This window comes from Monoraphidium neglectum, assembly GCF_000611645.1.
Source record: "Monoraphidium neglectum strain SAG 48.87 unplaced genomic scaffold scaffold00554, whole genome shotgun sequence".
Lineage (NCBI taxonomy): Eukaryota > Viridiplantae > Chlorophyta > Chlorophyceae > Sphaeropleales > Selenastraceae > Monoraphidium > Monoraphidium neglectum.
In genome coordinates this window covers 561-20,402 of record NW_014013074.1, presented here as the reverse complement: position 1 = coordinate 20,402, position 19,842 = coordinate 561, and the positions used below count along the sequence as shown (strand labels likewise).

At 63.9% G+C, this 19,842-nt stretch overlaps 5 protein-coding genes across 5 annotated transcripts; 4 read left to right on the top strand and 1 right to left on the bottom strand.

Moving 5' to 3' along the window:
• Nucleotides 1-433: 433 nt before the first annotated feature.
• MNEG_4120 (hypothetical protein) lies at nt 434-1,138 on the top strand (the record flags this gene model as incomplete). Its single annotated transcript, XM_014047407.1, has 3 exons — nt 434-514; nt 741-823; nt 1,012-1,138. The coding sequence occupies 3 exons, from the start codon at nt 434-436 to the stop codon at nt 1,136-1,138; spliced, it is 291 nt and encodes a 96-aa protein (XP_013902861.1).
• A 786-nt stretch (nt 1,139-1,924) lies between these two features.
• MNEG_4119 (hypothetical protein) lies at nt 1,925-4,087 on the top strand (the record flags this gene model as incomplete). Its single annotated transcript, XM_014047406.1, has 6 exons — nt 1,925-1,937; nt 2,338-2,431; nt 2,661-2,754; nt 3,193-3,303; nt 3,595-3,727; nt 3,984-4,087. The coding sequence occupies 6 exons, from the start codon at nt 1,925-1,927 to the stop codon at nt 4,085-4,087; spliced, it is 549 nt and encodes a 182-aa protein (XP_013902860.1).
• A 597-nt stretch (nt 4,088-4,684) lies between these two features.
• On the bottom strand, nt 4,685-6,495 carry MNEG_4118 (hypothetical protein; the record flags this gene model as incomplete). Its single annotated transcript, XM_014047405.1, has 6 exons — nt 4,685-4,786; nt 4,967-5,075; nt 5,304-5,414; nt 5,677-5,754; nt 6,046-6,176; nt 6,490-6,495. The coding sequence occupies 6 exons, from the start codon at nt 6,493-6,495 to the stop codon at nt 4,685-4,687; spliced, it is 537 nt and encodes a 178-aa protein (XP_013902859.1).
• Nucleotides 6,496-7,507: 1,012 nt separating this feature from the next.
• On the top strand, nt 7,508-14,344 carry MNEG_4117 (Plastidic ATP/ADP-transporter; the record flags this gene model as incomplete). Its single annotated transcript, XM_014047404.1, has 15 exons — nt 7,508-7,678; nt 8,185-8,441; nt 8,685-8,724; nt 9,040-9,153; nt 9,621-9,689; nt 10,084-10,323; nt 10,589-10,651; nt 10,934-10,990; nt 11,259-11,306; nt 11,577-11,684; nt 12,138-12,197; nt 12,491-12,568; nt 13,136-13,213; nt 13,656-13,799; nt 14,000-14,344. The coding sequence occupies 15 exons, from the start codon at nt 7,508-7,510 to the stop codon at nt 14,342-14,344; spliced, it is 1,872 nt and encodes a 623-aa protein (XP_013902858.1).
• An 891-nt stretch (nt 14,345-15,235) lies between these two features.
• Nucleotides 15,236-15,838, top strand: MNEG_4116 (hypothetical protein; the record flags this gene model as incomplete). Its single annotated transcript, XM_014047403.1, has 1 exon — nt 15,236-15,838. A coding segment is annotated over one exon (603 nt), but the record flags the coding sequence as incomplete, so codon positions are not given.
• Nucleotides 15,839-19,842: the final 4,004 nt, after the last annotated feature.

Genomic DNA, 19,842 nt, shown 5'->3' with positions numbered 1-19,842 from the left:
CACATACACACACAAACAGATAACGAAGAGAGCATATCGCCGAGAGTGGCGCCGCGTTCGGGAGCTGCTGTCGCTGACGCCGCCCCCAACCCTGGAGGTACGCACGCGCGGTTGGCTTCGGCGCCTGAAGCTCTCGCACCACGCGGCACCTGCCAGCTTGCCAATCCATTTTACAAGTCGCGTCACCCCTGCCACCTTAAAACAAAACCAAGATGCCTGTGCCTTCACAAAAAACCTCGTCGGACACTCCCCACCCCATTAAACTGCCGCACTTTCCTGCTTGCAGTTGGACCGCGTCTTGCTCGCGCCGACAGGGACGCTGCTGGTGACGTGGCGCAATCCCGATGGAAGGATCCAGGCGCTCCGCCGGGCAATGGCCCAGGTGTTTCCTGGCGCCACTGGCCGCCAGGCGGGGATCGTCCACACCACCGTAATGCGCGTGCTGACGGCTCGGCAGCTGCCGCGGGCGGCGGCGGAGGCGATACGGTCCGAGTGCGAGCGGTGGACGCAAAAGGTGCGCGCTGTGTTTTGTGGTCTGCAGGCACGGCGTCGCATAGCGCTGTTGGTATGCACGACCGTAACCATCCCCTTGCTTGCAAGCGTCACCTGTGTTTGTGATTCATCCAGCACCGCATCCAGGTGAACCACCCCTGTCCCATACCCTCTCACCCTGGAAATGAGCTTCTCTGAAAAGCAACGCCCCTCGCTCGCCGCCTCGCCCACCCGCCCCCGCCGCGCAGCTGCGCGGCACCCGCGCGACGCCTCTGGCGTTTTGGTACGTAAACGAGGCCCAGTTCTCCACAGTGCAGGGCGAGCGTATGAGGTGCGTGCCTCCTGCTTGCGGGGGCTGCTGGTTTGCAGCAACTTGGGGTGACGGCCCGTTGGTGGTGGTGGCAATAATGCATGTTTACTGTTGGAAGTTATTAGACTTTTCAGATTTTTATGAATGCAGCTCGTCATTCACGTTTGACACTGATGTTGTATACGTGCATCCTGTTCGGACTACTCCAGGTTTTCACTGGCCGCCAGCAGCAATGCCAGCGGCCGCAGCTGCGGCGCCTGCAGTGGCATTAGTAGCTACGGCCCGGGTGGCGTGCAGCAGAACGCGTTGGATGAGGCGGCGGCCCGGCGGCAATGATGCGGCACCCGGCGGCACGTGCTGCGGGGGAGGGCCACAGGAGCACAGGAGCACAGGAGCTCAGGATGACTCATGGCGCGGCGGCTCTTTGCGACGCGAGGCGCCTCTTGACTGCGGAGGTGGCGGAGGTTCCGCAGTGGCAAATTGCCCTAACGCATTATGTGACTTGACGGCTTCAAAGTGATTTCTCCCTACTCTTATTACGTGACAACAACAAAAGCGTACATCTGAGAGCTTAGAGAATGTTGAACGCTAGGCCCCATGCATACAGCCGCAACGCCGCTCGTGGCAGGTGCCCAGTCAGGGTGGTGTCGTGAGTGCCATGTGTGCTGAGTCACCTGGTCTGCTGGTGTGCCGCCATCTTGCGGGTGACTGGGCGCTGGACTGTGCGGCACACCAAGATTGCAAGCCCAGGCGACTCTTGCTTGTATACGTGCTCCTGCGGCTCGATTGTGTGGCGGTGTCGGCTGTTTTGGCGGCACGTGCTTTGAAATTGGGTGCCCCTGGGTTGTAGCACTTCCTCAAGCAGTTTGTGGCTAGAAGCCTGTTTGCAGCTGATTCCCCCACCAAAAATATTATCCAAACTGCCTTTTTCCCTGTCGCAAAAACCTTCTTTGCCTTCCCTTCCTGTTGCAAACACATGCACAAGCAGCACCCTGCCTGCCACAACACGGTGCGAGCAACCGTGCATTGTCATGCATTCCTGTAATTGCTTATGGTGATTCAGCAGGCCTGCTGCTCCTTCGCTGGCCTGCATAGCTGTGCTAAGGAAACACTCTGGGGACGATGTGCTACGCCTGTAGGTTGCCAAGGGGTTGCCAACTTAAAGCAGCCTTGTGTTGCGAAAGTCAAACCACAGGTCAACTGTTAGCACAGCTCCCCCAAAGCGCACAGCCAAAGCAGGCCGCTCCATCGGGGATGCAAATGCAAGATTCTATAAATAATAATTTTGGAGCCTCTTCTTGTACAGGAGGGGTTTGTGCTGAAGTCTTTGGGCCTGGCTGGTCAAGAGCAGTGCTCTGCAGGCCAGTGCGCGACCTGTGCGTGCGCCTTCTTGTCAGAACCACTTCATTTGGACAGCCATCTGATCCGCTGAGTTTCCATCGCGCTGTGCATTGCTGCTACGATATTCGCTGATCCGCGTGCCACCCAAACCACACGATCTGAGTGTCAGCGCAAGTAGCCATGCAGCTCAGCAGGCGTCCCGTGGCAGTCAGCAGCACGAGGCACGTGGCTCACCCATTTGCCACACCTTGTGCTGCCCCCGCTGCTGGGCGCCGCGCCGCACAGCAGGTGCAGCGTGCCGCTGACACTACTGGCGCAGCTTCATCCTCTGACCCCCCGTGCGTCCCCTTGGACATGCAAGCATAATATGCAGCGGGCGTCTGCCTGTTTTATGTGCTGTCAGCTGCGGCAGTTGTCACCAGCCATTGGCCCTGAAGTGGATGGGCGGGCAGATGGGAACATGCACATGTGCAAGACGTCGTCCCTAGCGCTCACACGGCACTCCGTTCAATCGCAGGGCCCGCCAAGCCATCGCAGGCTTTGTGAGTGGCATTTACAAGGCCACTGCCGCATTCCAGCAGGTGGACCCCTCACTGCCGCCGCTGTGGCAGGTGGGTGCACGGTAGCCGCGACACCGAGCCGTGCAGGGGGGGGGGGGAGAGAGGCGACGCGGCGCCACCGGCATTGTGGACAGTGAACGACAGCCACGCACGCAGCTCGACGCAGCCTGAGACACCGGGGCGGTGATTGCGGGCCGGCGGTTTCAGCGGCTGCGCCCCTGGGCTACAACGCAGCTGGAGCGGGGGGCTCGGGGAGAGGGATGCTGATACGCTGGGGACCAGTAGCACCAGGCACACCGCCACGCGGAACCGTGCATGCGGCGCGGCGCGAGCAGGCGCTCCGCTGCATTATGGGACGTCCGGCCCTCAGCAAACACCGACGGAGGACGGGTACCGCTTCTTTGTCACCGGCTGAGCACGATCAGCGTCTCTCGCCGACTGCATGCCTGCGCCCACTCACCTTGGATGCCCCGTCTTCTTCCCTGCCAGGCCATCACCAAGCTGGACAAGGCGGGGGTGGAGGCGGCCATCAGGGCGGGCGCCGACCTTAACGCGCGCAACGCCGCCGGCGACACGCCGCTGCTCTACATCGCCCGCGAGGTGCGGCCCGCGAGCGCCCCGCGCCCCCACGCCCTCGCGCGCGCCCATGGCTCCCTCTCCGGCAGTGCCCCCTGAGAGGGGCGACGGAGGCGGCGCCCTCTGGTGCAGCGGGGCTGTTCGGACTTCGCCCCGTCGGCACAACGCGGGCCGGCGCGCCTTCTGGGCTGCCCTGCCGCCCGACCGGCGCCCCCGCCCCCCTCGCCTCGTCAGCAGCCACCTTCCTCTGGGCTAGCATGCTCCCCGCCGCCGCCGCCTCAACGTAAGGCACCGCCCAACCCTGTTTTTTCGCAGGGCCACTACAAGTTCCCCCCAAAGGACATCCCCCTGGCCCTCATCCAGGCGGGCGCTGACCTGGAGGCTAAGGACAGGGACGGCAAGACGGCGCTGGACGTTGCCCTTCTTTCCGGGTGGCAGAACATCGCGGGTGCGCGCCGCCGCCGCGGCCGCAGGCGCCGGCGTGGGTTAGGGGCCCGGTTTGGGCGCGTGGCCGCCCCGCCACGCTCGCTCGGACGCAGCCCCATGTATTGGTGTCGAGGCTGCTTGGACGCCGCTTGCTGTCTGACAGCTCGGCGAGCGGTCCCAGAGCGAGGTGGGACCCATCGAGCTGTCCAAGGCAGCAGGGCTTCAGATCAGATCGCCCACCTGCTGCCCCGGCCCCGCCTCTGCCGCCCCTCGTGCAGAGCTGCTGATCAAGTCCAAGGCCCAGACGGGCGGCGTGGCGGCCATCAAGGGTGCCGTCACCTGCCCCGACTGCAAGCGCATCATCGCTCAGTACGCGTTGTAATGGGCCCGGCGCGCAGTACCTGCGATGATGTGATCATCATGCATGCCCTGATAAGGAACAGGGGCCAAGGAGCCAGCAAGTAGCCTTTCCACCCCCCCCCTCCTGGTTCGTCTGCTGGCAAGTCCTGCTGGTGTCGTTCCGTGCTGACAAAGCGCCGTTTTTTGGTTGGCGATACACCATTGCGCGGCCCTGGGGTGCACATTTTTCTAGAATCAATCCAAATACAGTGACCGCAAACGCCGCGTGTTGCACTACTTAGTGTCAAGCCAGGGCGCAGGGGTGTGAGGCTGTACGTGCTCTACATGCAAACACCATTCAATGCACTTGTAACATGATCAGCAGCTGCACAGGCAACACAATTATGCACAAATACGAGCGGCACACTACCCTACAGCGTACAATAGGGTTCGTTGGGGATCATAATCGAGTATGAATTGACTAGAATGTGCTGATGATGCCCTTGACAGGGAGCAACCCCCATCGGCAAAGGCGCAAGGCCACCATGCAAAACGTGGCCCTGGCCAGGCTCACCCCTTCAGTGAGGGGGGGCAGGGCGGCTCCTGGCCCTACACCTAGCGTCAACGACGAACCCCGCGCTCATGCGACGTCAAAGTGGCCGCCCTGCTTCATGCCGGGCACTTTGTGGTCTTCTGGCACCGGCCGCAGCTCGTAAACAGCCTCCACCGCCCGGCGGTTGCGCTGCAGTGGGGAGCGCAGCCGGAGGTCGGCAGCAAGAGGTGTGGTCGGTGGGTCGCGCGACGGCGGGTTCCAATGTGTGATTGTCACTGGTGCTGCAGCTCGGAAGTGACAGAGGGGGCCACGCACCACAGATGCAACGCAGCGACGCTGGTGGAGCGCAGCGCTGTGCTGCCCACGCACCTCTGAAAAGTCGCCCTTCAGCCCTATGAATGTGATCTCGCTCTGGTCGGACCCAAAGGTCCCCTGGAAGTGCAGCGTCAGGGTGTGGACGCTGCCAAACTTGGCCACCCTGCGGGTGAAGGCAAACATGGGGGAGCACGGGCGGCAATCACGCCGCAAGCGGAACGGCCGAACGGCGAGGTGCAGCCAGTTGGCAGAGCCGTCGCCGTCCGAAGGGTAACGCGTCGTCCCTGGAGGGCAGCTTCCAATGGCCAAGGGGGCTGCTGCTGCGACAGCGGGGCGATCGCGTCGGCCACACCAACGCCCTATCGCCACCCTGGGGCAGCGGGGGGCTTACTGTGTCGGGTACTCTACTGTGCCGCTGGCGTTGTCCTGCTGCAATTCAAACTCCTGGACGGGCGCCATGGCGTGGGCCGCGCTGAAATCGAGGTCGTCACGGTTTATGAAGCTGTGGGAGGGGGGGGGCGGTCGGCGGTTGGCGGTTGGCGGCTGGCGGTTGAGCGTGTTGGCCGAGTGTCGGGGCACTGGAGGCGGCTGGAGGCGGCTGAGAGCGACGGGGCCGCCGCTTGGCGGGTGGGCGGATGGATTGGGCGGCACCGGCCCGGCGCCCACTCGTGCCGCCGTAATCGTGTTTATCATCTTGTTCTATTTTTTTGTGCCGGCCCACAATACAGGCGTACGCAGCCATAAGGGAACCCTGGGGCTCTCACAGCCGCATCTTGGCCGGCGCCCGGCCCTCTCCACCGCCGATGACGCACACAGCCTTGAGCTTCACCGCTCCGTCAAACCTGAGAGGTGGGCGGCAGGGGTGGAATCAGGATGACGAGCAGGCGAGGCGAGGCGTGCGCCAGCGCTTTCCTACACTCGCCGGCGGCCCGCGTCGCGCAAACCTCCACTGCCAAATGTAAAGCTCCGGCGGTGGCCGTGCGCGCGAGTCCGCCCCGGCGCGCGGCTGTGGTCGATCTGCTGTGCACCTCGGGCGGGGCGTGCCTGCAGGCATCGCAAGGGCAGATCTGAGCAGGAAGGCCACGCGTGCATGGCTGCCGGCGGCGGCCTGGGCTTGACTTTTTTCCACTCACGGCACAGTGAGCAGGAGCTCTTCGTCGTCGGGGTCGCTGCGCAGGGGCTGCGCCACGGGCTGGGTTCGCGCCTCCCACGGCCGGAACACGTTGCGGCAGGACCCCTCGGCGTCCTCGTTCAGGCAGCGCACCTGCGGCGTTGGCGCGGTGCGGGACGGCGCGGCGCGGCGCGGCGCGGAGGCGTCGCTTGGGCTGGCCGGCAAGCAGTACAGGCGCGATCCTTCCTGGCGAGATCGCCGTTCTGTCCTTGAGAAGCATGAGCGGTTCCCACGCGTTTGCAGAGATGCGACTATGGCTGGGAACGCTCAGCGCGTGGCATTTTGGAGCAAGCTAAGGTGTGCGTTGGCGCGCCGCCGCAGTGCGGCAGCGGCAGTGGGTGTGGCACCTGCTCGAGGCTGATATGCTTGTACAGCGAGTAGGCGGGTCCGCAATCCGTCGCGTCACAGTCATGATCGTGGCTGCAACATCCTTGCGAGGGTGGCATGGATGCGGAGTCACTTGCGCTTGGAGTACGTGTTTCAGTAGCGGCCGTGATCAAGGATGCTAAGCACAATTGACAAGTGATCGCGAAATAATCTGTCATATCCGAGGTCTATTCTTACAAGCATATGCTTCCTCCTACTACAGGGGCCTGACCCTTTTGCGGATCTTGACTACCTGTCGACACCCAGCAAGCTGATGCAGCCGGTCTACAGTATTATGAGATAGACTATTTAATTTCAGCATTTTATTTCAAGCTACTGCATCCAGGTCTGCGGTCAGGTCGACAACAACCCTGCAGCGCCGAGACTTGGCACTCCTTTACCGTATTACAAGCCGACAGCGCGTGCCTGCGACATCAATTGCGCAAAAAAGGGGCGCCATGAGGTTACCGACGGCTGTGTGCAGGCAACAGGAGATGCATGTTGCAATGACGCAGCATGTCCGTGCGGCGTGGCACCGGGCACCCCTGCGGGCGCCCTTGCGCGTCATACACCAGGCGGCAGCTCACGGCGCACCCGCGAAGAGTGTGCAGTTTGCAGCCATCCCCACCCCGCTGCTACGCCCGGCCCCCGCGAGACGAAGTGGCGCGCCGCTCGCGTCAGCGGCGGGCGCGGTCGCGGCGGAGATCGCGGATCAGCCAGGGCTGCCCCCTGCCGTTTTCCTGAAAAAGGTTGCGGGCCTCGGCATCATTTTCTTGGGTGCGCTCCGCTTTGAACAGGCCGGAAAGGCCTGGCAAGGCAGCAGCGCTTGGGCCGAGCCACTTCCAGTGCCATACGCCCGGAGCCAACTGCCCGGGCATCCTGCAGCGGCAGGGGCCAGCAGGGCCCAGCGCACGCGGCCACCAACAGCCTTCGCATCCGTCCCATGCACAACCTCACAAACGGCGTTCCCGACGCGCACACATGCTCCTGTGCAACCGACTCAGCGTGCATGCATGCGAGCATGCAGGCATGCAGGTACGCCGACCCGATTTCGCCGCATGCGCCCCCCATCCGCCGTGCATGCAGGCGCCACGGTCAACTACACGATCCTTCAGTCCCTGCGGGACGCCGTGATCGTCACCAGCTGCGGCGCAGAAGCGCTGCCCTTCATAAACGGGTTCTGCGTGCTGCCCGCCTCGCTGGCGTTCTTCCTCTACTATGATAAGCTGGTGGGATGCCCTAGAGGGGTTCAGGGTGGTTCAAAGTGGCGCATGCAGCCCAGGGAAGCGGTTGGAACAGCACCCTGTGCGCACTAAGGTTGTGCCCCCGCGAAAAAGTGCATAAAGATTCCGAAATCACTCTAGATTGTTTGGGGTCGCGCAGTACCAGGAAGGGTTGTGGATGCACCCTGTGTGTAGCATGGTTGTGCAGCTCCGCGGAGCTCTTGGCAACGCACTGCAGGGCGGCGCTGCTCCGCCGGGGTTCTGTGGGCAAGAGATGGCGATAGGGGGAAGGCTTTGTGGGGTGTCCCTGGAAATTGGGCACAGCAGTCAAAGATACGGGTTGTTGCATTTTGTTTTTCAACAACCAACAAAGACAGCTCTGACGCACTGTCACCCATTCTCATATCATAGCCAAGTACTCATGGCATTTGACAATGCACCCGCCTTATGATATATACCAACAGAACCGCCACAACCCCTCATTTCCCCAACACTCGCCCCCTCCCCTCCAGGTGACCAAATTCGAGAAGACGCCCGACGCCGTCTTCTACTGGGCCATCGCCCCGCTGGCCGCCTTCTTCTCCTTTTTCGCCTCAGCCCTGCTGCCAAACGTCGCCGCCCTGCACCCCACCGGCCTCGCGGAGAGGCTGGGCGCCAGCCTGCCCGAGAGCCTGTCCTGCCTGGTCAAGATCTGCGCCAACTGGACGTACACGCTGTTCTTCGTGCTGGGGGAGCTCTGGGGCTCTGTCGCCATCAGCCTGCTGTTCTGGTGGGTGGGCCGCCCGCCAAGCTCCGTCTGCATGGCGGGCGAGGGCGCCCAGGTTGCGTGGAGAGTGGGCAAAGGGTGTCTGGCGGGGGACGCAGCGGCCGGCCGCAGCCCCCTGGCTGATTGTGCGCGCCGTCGAGTGAGGCGAGGTGCCTGCTAGTTACCGGTATGATATTGAGTCGGGGCGCGGCCGCATGGGCTCATGCTGGTTGATGAGTGCGCTGTCTGCACATGATGTCCCGGCAGGTCGCTGGCGGATGATGTGTGCACTGTGGAAGAGGCCAAGGTGAGGTTGTGGTGAGGAGTGCAATTGGTGTTTCAGCGCACACAAACCAGTCGATGGGTGCTTGGAAGGCGCTGTGCGTTTTTGGGGGGGGTGCAGAGGGGGGAGCTGCGCAGTCTTCGGGGGTACTGCAGCAATGTGTACCAGGCATCCAGCCCCGCATGCGGCGCTTGTATGAACAGGGACACGGGCGTGCATCAGCACACACATACACACAACACAAACTTGCACTCTCAAACACGCATGCACGCACACATGCACGCATGCACACATGCAAATACGCACACATGCACGTAATCCCACCCCCTGTGCCCACAGACCCTATACCCGAAGCTGGGCATCGCCGCCAACGTGGGTTTAGTCATCGCGGGGTCCTTCACGCGCCTGGTGAACGACGGACTGGCAAAGGGCGACGCCACACTGTCGATGCAGGTAGGTGCGGCGCTTTGGCGATGGCGGCGCCTGCGCCACGTGCTCGCGCGCATGCTGGCTGCGCGGCGCAGGGTCTGTGTTTGCGCGCCCAATAGTCTGCATGGGAGAGAGAATGCTGGCGTTGGATTTATGGGGTGTGCCTTTTTGGTTCAGGCCGTTTTTGTTCATGCCGTTTTTGCTGTGCACGGCAAAATCTGCTGGTGTGACTGGAAGGGTCCCTCAAGGGAAGGCACACGGGGCTCAGCGCAGCAGCAATTATGTGATTTTGGTACCTGTAAAGCAGCACTGGGCAAGGCAGACTTTACCTTGCAATTGTGGGCGTGCTGCGCTCTGATGCGGCTTCCGCTATTCTCCCCTTGAAGTGTGCCTGACTCTTGACACACCCTCTTGGCAGCCACCCCTGGCGTTAGTGAAGCCCCCCCTCCAAGATGCGTCCCCCCCCCGTTTGCACGGCCTTTGGCTGCCAGATCCTCTGCGGCACCGTGACCGTGATGGCGGGTGTCATGTGCGTCGCCAAGTACTTTGTGGACACGCAGGTAGCTGGCGGGCGGATGGGCAGCAGCTGAGGAGCAGCTGGGGAGCATCTGGGGATCGGCTGGCAAGCAAGCAGCAGGGTAGCAGCAGGGCAGCAGCTGGGCAGCAGCTGGGCAGCAGCTGGGCAGCAGCTGGGCAGCAGCTGGGAAGCAGCTGGGCAGCAGCTGGGCTGGGCTGCGTGATGAAAAACAGCAACCAGGATGGCGGCAAGGCCGCAGCCGTGTGAAGGGGGTGGGCCAGGGAGCCGTGGCCTGGTGGGCGCCAAACCATGGGTACTACACGCACAGTAGCGGGCGACAAGTGTTGCCCCCGTTAGGAAATCCGGCACTTACCCCCCATCCCCACACACACACACACAACCCTTGCTCGCGGCGCTGCCTTTGGCACGCCTCAAAGGTGCGGCCCCATCTGCCTGTGGCCGGCAGCAAGAGGGACGCCAAGAAGCAGCAGAAGCAGCAGCAGCAGCAGCAGCAGCAGCAGCAGCAGCAGCAGCAGCAGCAGCAGCAGCAGCAGCAGCAGCAGCAGCAGCAGCAGCAGGGGCAGCAGCAGGGGAAGCAGGCAGCGGAAGCTGAGAAGAAGCCGGACACCTGGGCAGTGCTGAGGTCGTCAGCGCGCATCAGGGACATTGCCATCATGGTGGGCGCCTGGGGTGGGGTTCAGCATCGGCTTGGTGCAGGGCGCGAAGGGTGTGTGCTCTGCTGCACTGCTGCGGCCTTGGGGGCGGGAGGAGCGACCGCCCCAGTCGTCGCGCGCCTTCGTTGAGGCCTGCTGAGGGGCGGCCTTGGTGCGGCGGCGGCTGCTTGCTCCCCACTGGCTTCAGCTGGATCGATGGAAACATTGGCTTATCCGTCGCGCTGCTCATCGGGTACGTGTGTCGGCTTGCACGCGCCGCCATCCTCAGGTGATGGGCTTTGGCATATGCAACAAGGTCTTTGGATGGACCTGGAAGAGTGAGATGCGCAAGGTGGGAGGGGACGAGGACTGCTGTTGAATGGCTTGAGGCTGTTCATGGGCGGGGGACCGGCAACGGCGGGCCAGGGCGGCCGGAGTCTCGGGGGGCAGGACTTTGCGAGGCTGCTGCACCGCAGAGTGCCTGCAGTGGCGAGGCCCGGTCCAAAAAAGCGAGGGTCAAGACTGTTAGAACCGCACGCACCTGTCTGTTGCGGCTGGCAGCCCCACCAACCGGGTCCTTTTTGCACATGCCTGCGGCCCCACATGGGGTGCACCTCCCCCACCCTTGTCTCAGCTCTACCCCTCCGCCACTGAATACACGTCCATCATGGGGGACGTGGCCAGCTACACGGTGCGCTGCGCAAAGCAGGCTCAGCGGACTGGTCTGCCTCTGTTTGGGGGGGGGGGCGTGACGGACGCGCATTGCGCCTGCCATGTTGTGGCTGGCGGCATGACTACAGCAAGGGGCCGCGCCCCGGCTCCTTGCCCCGCTGGCCCCGCCGCACGCCGCATCAGCACGACTGCCGCCGCTTGTGACCTGCATAACACTCACGGGCGAGCGGCCTTGAACTGCGTGATGACGTCATCGTGACGTCATCACCGTATGGTGTGACCCTCAGGGCGCCGTGACCATCGTCCTGATGGCAGTCAGCAAGTGGACTTTCCAGGTGGGGGGCTTATCCCTCAGGGGGTTATGAAGGTGTACAGGGACGCTTTTTAGTTTCTTAAGCTTGACGACCATGATTGCAGGTTCTGTACTGCTGATGCACAAAGCATGCAGTCATCAAAAAGCTTCACAATCATCGATTCGCGGCCAGCAGGCTGCCACTGGGCCGTCATCAGCCTGCCGCCATGCGCCGTTGCCCCCCCCCCCCTTCCAAACGCGTCCGCCCATGTCACCCGCCTGTGTCACCGGGGGACCGCGACTGTATGAGCAGCTTCTCAAGTGGAAGGGGGCGGCGCTGGCGACCCCCGTGGTCATGGGGCTCTGCGGAGGGATCTTCTTCGTCGGCTCGATTATGGGCCAGGCCGCTGGGGCCAGCCAGGTGCGTGGCGGGGCTGGGCCAGCCAGTGGGGTGCATACCGTATGTGACGAGGCAGGGATGAAACAACTGGGCATGAGGCGACAAAGCGGGGGCAGGGGCCCTTGACGGAGGGGCGGGGCATGTGTGCCCACTGCGGGGCATGCGGGCTCCTGGAGAGGCCGGGACAACGGCGCGCGGAGGCGGCACGGGGTAGGGGTTGCAAAGGAGTGACCTGCGCCAGCATCTACTTCATCGCGCTGTGCAGCCGCCATATGCGACGCCCTGTGCTGGCCCTCACCTCACCGCACGAACGCACCCATGCACCGATGCTTAGGCGCCCATACGAACGCACGCAAGCACACACACGCACGCATGCACACATCTGACTGTGGATACAGTGACGCAAAGGAGGATCTACCTCGCACTCACGCCTTAGCCTAAGGCGGCCTACTCGCACTCCGTTTGTCACTGCAGGCGGTGGGCGTGGCAGCGCTGGTGATTGCGGCCGGGCCCCTATTTGGCATCATCAATCAGGTGGGGCGGGTGGGGCTGCAGCGCGTGCCGGCTTCAAGCCGCCACCGCCAAGGGGCGATGACGGGCGCGTGCGTTGTTGGCACGGCAGGGGAGCCTTGCAGTCGTCATCGCCCAATGGTGATCCCATGCCATGCCCCAAGAAAATCGTGCTTGCCCCGCCGCCTGCCTGCCTTGGATGCGTGCCTCGGCGGGTGGCTGCCTCCGCCTGCCTGCCCTGCTATAAAATCCTTCACGACAAACTCGAACTCCTCACACCTGGGGTCTTCTACCCTGCCCTCACGCCGCGCGGCCAGGTGTTCGGCCGCGCGTCCAAGTACAGCCTGTTTGACCCCTGCAAGGAGATGCTGTTCATTACAATGACCGACAAGCGGGTGAGCGTGGCCCGCTGACGTCGCGCACACATCATCACGGCTGAGGGCGCAGACGCAGGCAAAGTTGGAACCAGGTATGTGTCACCATCTTGAGGACAAGTGCGGGTTTGTTGCCACATACAGATAATTGCGCAGCATGGAGGCAATCTTCTGGGTGGTTTTACTGATTTACTGGTGCGTCCATATTTGTTTTTGTTAGCGCTGCGCGCAGACACAGCCAGCCTCCCTTACCGGCCTAGCCCTCAAGGGGGTTTAGCACAGCCATGATTTGGCCTGCGCGGGCAAGCACGGACACACAGACCCGTACACGCACTTGAGCACTCGCTCTTTCGCACCCCACTCCTATCTATTGTACCACTTTCCTTCTCACAAGCTCCCATCCTCGCTCTCACACAAGCACGCAAGTGCACATGCACACAAAAGCGCACATGCACGCACACACACGCACACACGCACACACACACACACACACACTCACACGTGCGCGCGCACCCCCTCCCCCACAATCCCACGCGCGCGCGCACACACACACACACACACACACACACACACACACACCCCTCTCAGGAGAAGGAGTCTGGTAAGGCTGCGGTGGACATCCTGGGCAACCAGGTCGGCAAGAGCGGCGGCGCCTGGGTCATGCAGGTGCGCGCACATAATGGAGTGTTCGGCTCTGCAAGTAAGCCGAGGCGATACACCAGCGGTCCGCGGCAGACATGTTCAAGTTGTTGTTTCTTGTGTGTGGTGGGTGGGGCGGGGGGTGGCGGGGCGCGGCAGGTACCACGGACGGCAATGGATGGAATTGAATGTGTTGTGCGTGTGTGTTTGTGTAATGCTAGGTGTTTGTGTCTGTTTTCCTGTGTGCGCATGCATGCATGTGTGAAAGAGTGAATACGTGCCAGTAATGCTGGGTGCCCTGCTGGTACTCGTAGTTTGTCACACGTACATGACTCTACAAGTTGCATGGCGTGGGCTGTTTTGCCCCCATTCCATAGCCTGCAAACATATGCACGCACACACACGCCAACACCCCTCCCCCACACATGCACGCGCGTGCGAATGCGCGCACACACCCGACCACCACCAGGGCCTGTTGCTGGTGTCGGGCAGCATGAGCAGGGCCATGCCCCTCACCTCTGTCTTCTTCTTCGGCGTGGTGGCGGTGTGGGTGGGCGCGGCGCTGCGGCTGGCGCGCACCATGGCACCCGCGGAGCGCGAAATCGTCACTCAGGTGATCAGGGGTGACATTGGAAGCTCGCGCGGTTTTTGCAGCGGCTCGAGCAGGGGCAGGGGTGCCGCGTGCGCACATCAAAATGTCTAGATGTTGGGACGGACGCTAGCCCGCACCACTCAGCGGCGCCACTGCTGCCTTCTCCTGCTGTGCCCCAAACGCGGCGGCGGCCTGGGTGCCCCCCTCCGCCGGCGGTGCAGGCAGTCCGGGAGTCACCAGGGCTGGAGCCCCCGATGCCCCAAAAAATTGATATGGAAAAACTCAAGCCGCGCGCCGCCGCTGCGCCCGCGGCGCCCGCGGCGCCCGACGCCGCCACGGACGCCCTTGCTGCCGTGGCGACCGCCGCCGCGGCGCTCACCGCCGAGGGGCCGGCGGCGCCCGCCGGCGCGGCGGAGGGGGCTTCAGCGGAGTCTTCGGCGCTGACGGGGGCGGGCAAGGCGGATGTTGTTGTTTTGACGGAGCAGCGTTCGGGGATCGAGGCGCAGGAGCGGGACCAACACGAGGAGTCGCAAGTCAAAGAGGCCCTGCAGAGCCACTTTGACTGATCTGAGGCGTCGGCGCGACCTCGCGCGGCCTGGCTCTCTTTCTTCCCTGCTGCGACGCAGGGGGCTACGGGGTTTGCTGGTTGCAAGGGAGTTGGGGCGTATGAGTCGCGGCCCGTGGCCGCATGCATGGCAGCACATTGGATCCGGCGGTTTGGCGGCTTGTAAAATATCAGTACACGCCGTGCTTGTAACTTTTGTCATTTGGTCAACGCGCCGGTGCCTGGGGGCGCTAGTCGAAGGCCCCTGCTGGGGCAGGGCTCCTCCTGGGTGGTGAGGGCACCGCTGTCGCTGTACAGGGCTGCATCAGCATGGATGGACGTGGGATTGGCCCTTGGCAGGTGCGCGCGGCCTTGCTGGGGGGCCTCAAGCTTTTCCCCACGCCCAGCCCAAGTGTGAGGCGGAACCAGGCAGGTCCAACCACGGGGCGGCGTCGCGCGCAATCGTCTGCCTCCCGTGGCCCTCGGCTGAACAGAGCGGCTCGTGCTGTGCACAGCGTGCATTTGTTGCTCCCACTCTTGCCAGCATCGGCGCGACCTCACACGCGTTGCCCCCCCTGGCGGTCGCGTGTCGCTCCCCCTGCATGCGGCAGCTGCACCAGGGCCCGGCCGTCATCGGGTGACGCCGTTCCAACACCAACTGCAACCCTCGGGTGCAATTGACGCGATATCGGCTAATTATTTGAAACGTACGCAGCTCCTTGCTCTCATCACAGGAACCAATCTTGGCTCCGCCCTGCCATCGCGTCGGGACGGCAACTGAGAAAAACGCTTCTCGTTCGCCGACGACCCAAAGTTGCCACAGCGATGCTTTAAGCCAGCTTGAAAGCCGCAAGGACGATCCGAGCCAGTGACGCGGTCAACAGCAGCTCACCAGCTTCAACAGCTCCGCCCAATGCATAAGCGTAGCCCAGGCAGCGTCCATGCCAGCGCTGTCGTGGTCATTCTCACGGCAGCGCTGATATCGACCTTGCCGCATGCCTCCGCAGCGGCCGCCCTTGCGGCGGGTGGGGACGCGACGCGGCCGTCGCCGCGGCGCACCCAGGCCCCTTACGACGCGGCCGAGAGGCGGCGCCTGCAGCCGGTGTGGGGCCAGAATGGTCCCATAAACCTCGCGGCGGCAGAAAAGGCGGCGTCGCCAAGTCCTGGGGTACCGCTCTATGCGCCAGCGTTCCGAGCCCCGAGGGCCGCTGTCCCGTCGGTGCCCCGGCGGCCCCAGTGGGGCAAGCGGCTCCTCCACGGCGGCGGCGGCAGTGTCGGCGGCGGTAGCAGCAGCAGCAGCAGCAGCAGCAGCAGCAGCAGCAGCGGCGGCGGCAGCAGCAGCGGATCGGGCGGCGGCGGCGACGGCGGCACGCAGCCGCGCCGGCGGCGAATGCTGCAGCAGCGCTCGGGGCGCTGCGTCTGCGCATTTGACTTCGACCACACCTTGCGGGTGGAGCGGGACGGGCGCCAGGATGCGGCTGCCCTCGACGCGAAAGGCATCGTATCGGACTGCAAGGTGCGCGGCAACCGCCGACGGCCGTGCAGCGGCGCCCACGTCGCGCCCCAGGGCGGCAGACTCTCTCATTCCTCCAGTGGGCCGCCGTCAGTTGCGGGCGGCCGGTCGTGCCCCCGGCGCCCCCGGCCGCCGCTCCGCGCTCGCCGGCCCTGCACCATGCCGACCCCGCGCCCGGCTCCTCCCCAAACATCCCCACCAACACCAGTCCAAGGGCTACGCCGTCGCCATCGCTTCCGCAAACGACGATGTGTCTAAGATCGCCCCGGTCCTCGGCCGCGTCGACGGCTCCACCTTCAACGACGGGTTCTACAAGACCTCTGCCTTCCAGGTCGGCCAGGCGGACAAGTCGCAGGAGATGCGGCGCATCGCGGAGTGGTACCGGACGCCCGCAGAGTGCATCATGCTGTTCGATGACAGTGAGTGGCGGGCCCGGGCCCCTCGCGCTGGCTTTTGCGCTAGCTGTGGCGCGGCTAGACTGGTGGCAGGCGTCTTGAACCTGCCCCCAGTCGGCTTCGCCGCTGTGGCGCAGCTGCGGAACTCTTGGGCAGCACGGCGAGCTGTCTCGTCACGCGCGAGTTCGCCTCCGCCAGCGCCGTACAGCGCGGCACAGTCCGAGGCAAGGCCTGGGGCCCAATTGGGCCGTTTTCAACTTGCGCATTCCAGCGCCCGACGCACGACGCCTCGGCTGTTTGTCTCCCACGCCAAGCGCCTGTCCATCGCCTGACAAATGCCGAACCCGACCCCACAACAACCCTGCACCTTAAGGCTGGTTCAATAAGAAGTACGCAGATGAGACCGGCGCCGTCTGGCGGCGCGTGAGCGGCTCGAGTGGCGTGAGGTGGCGGGATTACGAGCAGGCGCGGAAGGATCTGCAGCGGCAGTGCGACTGCCGGTGAGGAGGCTCCTCTGCCCGAGGCCCCGCGAGCGGGGCCGGCCCTCCGCGACGCAGCCCTCACGCCCTCGCCCTCAGCCTGCTGGCTTGGCGTCTGCGAAATCCTTTCCAGGCATCGCTCAACCTGCACGCGCGCCGTGGCTGCGCTCAGGCATTCAAGCGCAAACGCTTCCTTCCTTGCTTCCGAGGCCTGTGTGGCGGCGGCCCCTGTCTCTCAGGCGTTGTCAATAATGCAGCCCTCTGCTCATCCGCCTGTCATGTCAACCCATGGGGCTTCCACACCCACTCCTTGGGCCATTGCACTGCGGTCTTCTCAAACTGCCCACTTTGTTGTTGTTGCCCCCTGGATAATCTGGTGCTTTTCTTTGCCCCAGAGTCTGGTTCAGAGTCTGTTTTCATCGAATATATGCCTGAACGATATCCCGGTCGGCTCTTCGCCATCGGCGTTTTGTGTGCGTGCATTTGCTTTTCAGCTGGCACCTGTCGTGCCCACCAGGCGAGGGTTTGAGGATTGTTGGGGTCGTTGTCCCAGCCGGCCCCGACCGCAGCTAGATGACTTAGCGCGTCGATTATTAGCTTTCATTGCGTAGCGGACGGAATCGCTGCTGCCGGGATGCTGATGCCATAGGCCTTGCTGCATGTGCCCGCCTGCTGGCCTGCGTGCCGTTCCAGATGATGATGTTATCAAGTCCCTCATAAGTTGACTTACTCAAGGCTGTAAACTCCAGGTGTTTGAAACTTTGATTTCTGTGTGGGGTGCTGTCTGGGGGTTGCTGTCAGGGTTGGCATGCTTGGTGCTCTTGAGGTGTTTGCCCAGGTGACTGGGTGAATGCGTGCGGCGGGTTCAAATGCTACACGTACGTAAATACGCGCCCCGCGCACAAAGAGGGCAAGGTTTTCCCATCCCACATGCGTTTCGTGCTTTACAACGCTACATTTAAGCGGTGCTGTGTGGTGCTGAGTCAGTGGTGCTCGTAGTGAGTCAGTCGGCAGCTGCACCACGACCAGCCCCTCACCTGGAGCCGCCGCTTTTCTCCGCGCCGCAGCCGGTAGCATGGAGACTGCATCGTAAGAGAAAACATGAACTTGAGGGAACCTCTGCCGCACTTGCAACCCCTGAAGATGAGATCCAAGCTTTTGGCCTGATGTGCAGCACACCAATGAGCTCTACCTGTATCATATGATGATAGCGTACCACAGTTCCCCTTGCGTGAGCGTGTCGTCCGCCTTTTACAGAAATTCTAACACAAATATCGTGGTTATCATGGTGTTGTACGAGGCTGGCCTTTGATCGGGTCGAGCTGCGTGCAAGGCGTGAGATCAAAGGAAACCATCACCATCATCACAGGTGTACTACACACAATCTTCAACTGGGGGACTGCCGCAGCTAGACAGTGGCAGGCGGCCAAGGCGTTCCGCCCATTCGCAGCAAGTCAGCTGCACCAGCTGCTGCTGAAAAATGCGCGCCCCGGCCGGGCCCGGGCCCCCTCTTATGGTGGGCAGCACCCAGCCGCGGCGCCCCACGCATGCATACAGCGCACGCACAAGAGCCTTTCGTCTGCGGCTGCAGTCATGTTGTCATGGAGTAGCGCGGCCTGACGCAGCCATGAAGGGCGTGTCAAGTGGAGCGCGCACGCTTTCAACAACTCCCGCGGCCGCAGGGAAAGTGGGTCACGTTTTCCGCAAGCTGCATCTTGATGGCAAGTGGCGCGCGCGCGGCCGGCGGCTGGGTCAAACGGGCCGGGGTCCAGCGCCGCAGCGGCACGGCGGCGGCCTCCAGCCAATGCGCCCGCGCCGCGGCGCTCGCCCCCTCTGCCAGCAGTGACCGCCGGCCTGCAACCCATGGCCGTTCTGCTGCTGCCATACATGAACAGTCACCGTCTGCAAAGTCGCACCGATGTGTGCCTCATACCCCATACCATGGCCGACAGGTGTGCTCAGGCCTGGCGTACTTTTACTCAGTTTACTCATCGGCCATAAAGGAGCGCATGGGGCTGACGCAGGTCGAGATTGCAACGGCCGGCAGCGCAGGTGCGGCGCGGCCGCACGTGCATGCGCACGCGCCCGCGCCCACGCCCGCGCCCGCGCGGTCCCCCACCCGGCCTGGGGGGCTCGTAATTGGCTCTCGCCGGGGGCGGCGGCCGGGGCGCCCCGGAAACCGCGCGCGGCGCCGTCCCTGCCCGCGGCCGTACCACTACATGCAGCCGGGGCGCCGCATGCGCGTGACGACCTGTGTGCCTCTGGCAGCGGACGCGCTGTCATCACACCGGCGTTTTTTGACCAACCCACGCTGGCCGCTGCCACGGCCGCGCGTCGGGTCCCCTTCCCTTCCCCCTTTAGTCAACCTCGGCGGCTACCTGGCCATCCTCAGCGGCAGGGCCTACGACGCCCTCAAAGACCACCCCACAAGGGGACCCCGGTGGGCGGCCCCTGCCCCGACGACGCGCGGCACTGAGCGCGCGGGCGCACGCCTCGCGCCCGCGCGGCCGCCTGGCGGCGAACCGGGTGCCCGGCGGCTCCGCTCCCGTGGAAGCGCTCGCTCTCCCAAAGGAAGCGCTTCCTGAACTGGTTTGTTCAGAGGAAAAGAGGGCTTTTTGTACATTTGTTCATGAAGTGCGCACATCCTGGGCACGTTCACAATGTGCACGCGCCGCCGCCCGCCCCCCCTCGGCCGCAGGGCCGTCGTGTGGATGGGCTGCCTGCTCTGCTTCAGCGGATACCTCGGGCTCCACCTCCTCGCCTCGGGCCGCGCGCGCGGGGGCTTCCCCGCTCTCCTGCTGTTCGCGGCATGCGCAGGTGCGCTCGGGGCGGCGCGCGCGCGGCGCGGCCGCGGGGGCGCCGGGAGGGGGGTGTGCGCGCGGGGCCGCAGCCGCGGCCCTCGTGCGCGCGGGCGCGGGGGCTGCGTTTGGCTTGGGCGGGCCGGCAGCGTGGGGCGGCGGCGCCGCTGGCCGGCTGCTGAGTTGCAAGCGACGGGCGCTCTGGCCGCGCCATCGTCCCTCGAAAGGCACAGACCGTCTTAATCACGACCCATCGCTGCCGCTTTTCTGCATCTCCCCAGGCAATGGTGGCACGTGGTGCGTCGCGGCGCGTCGGCGCAGACGGAGGGGGTCAA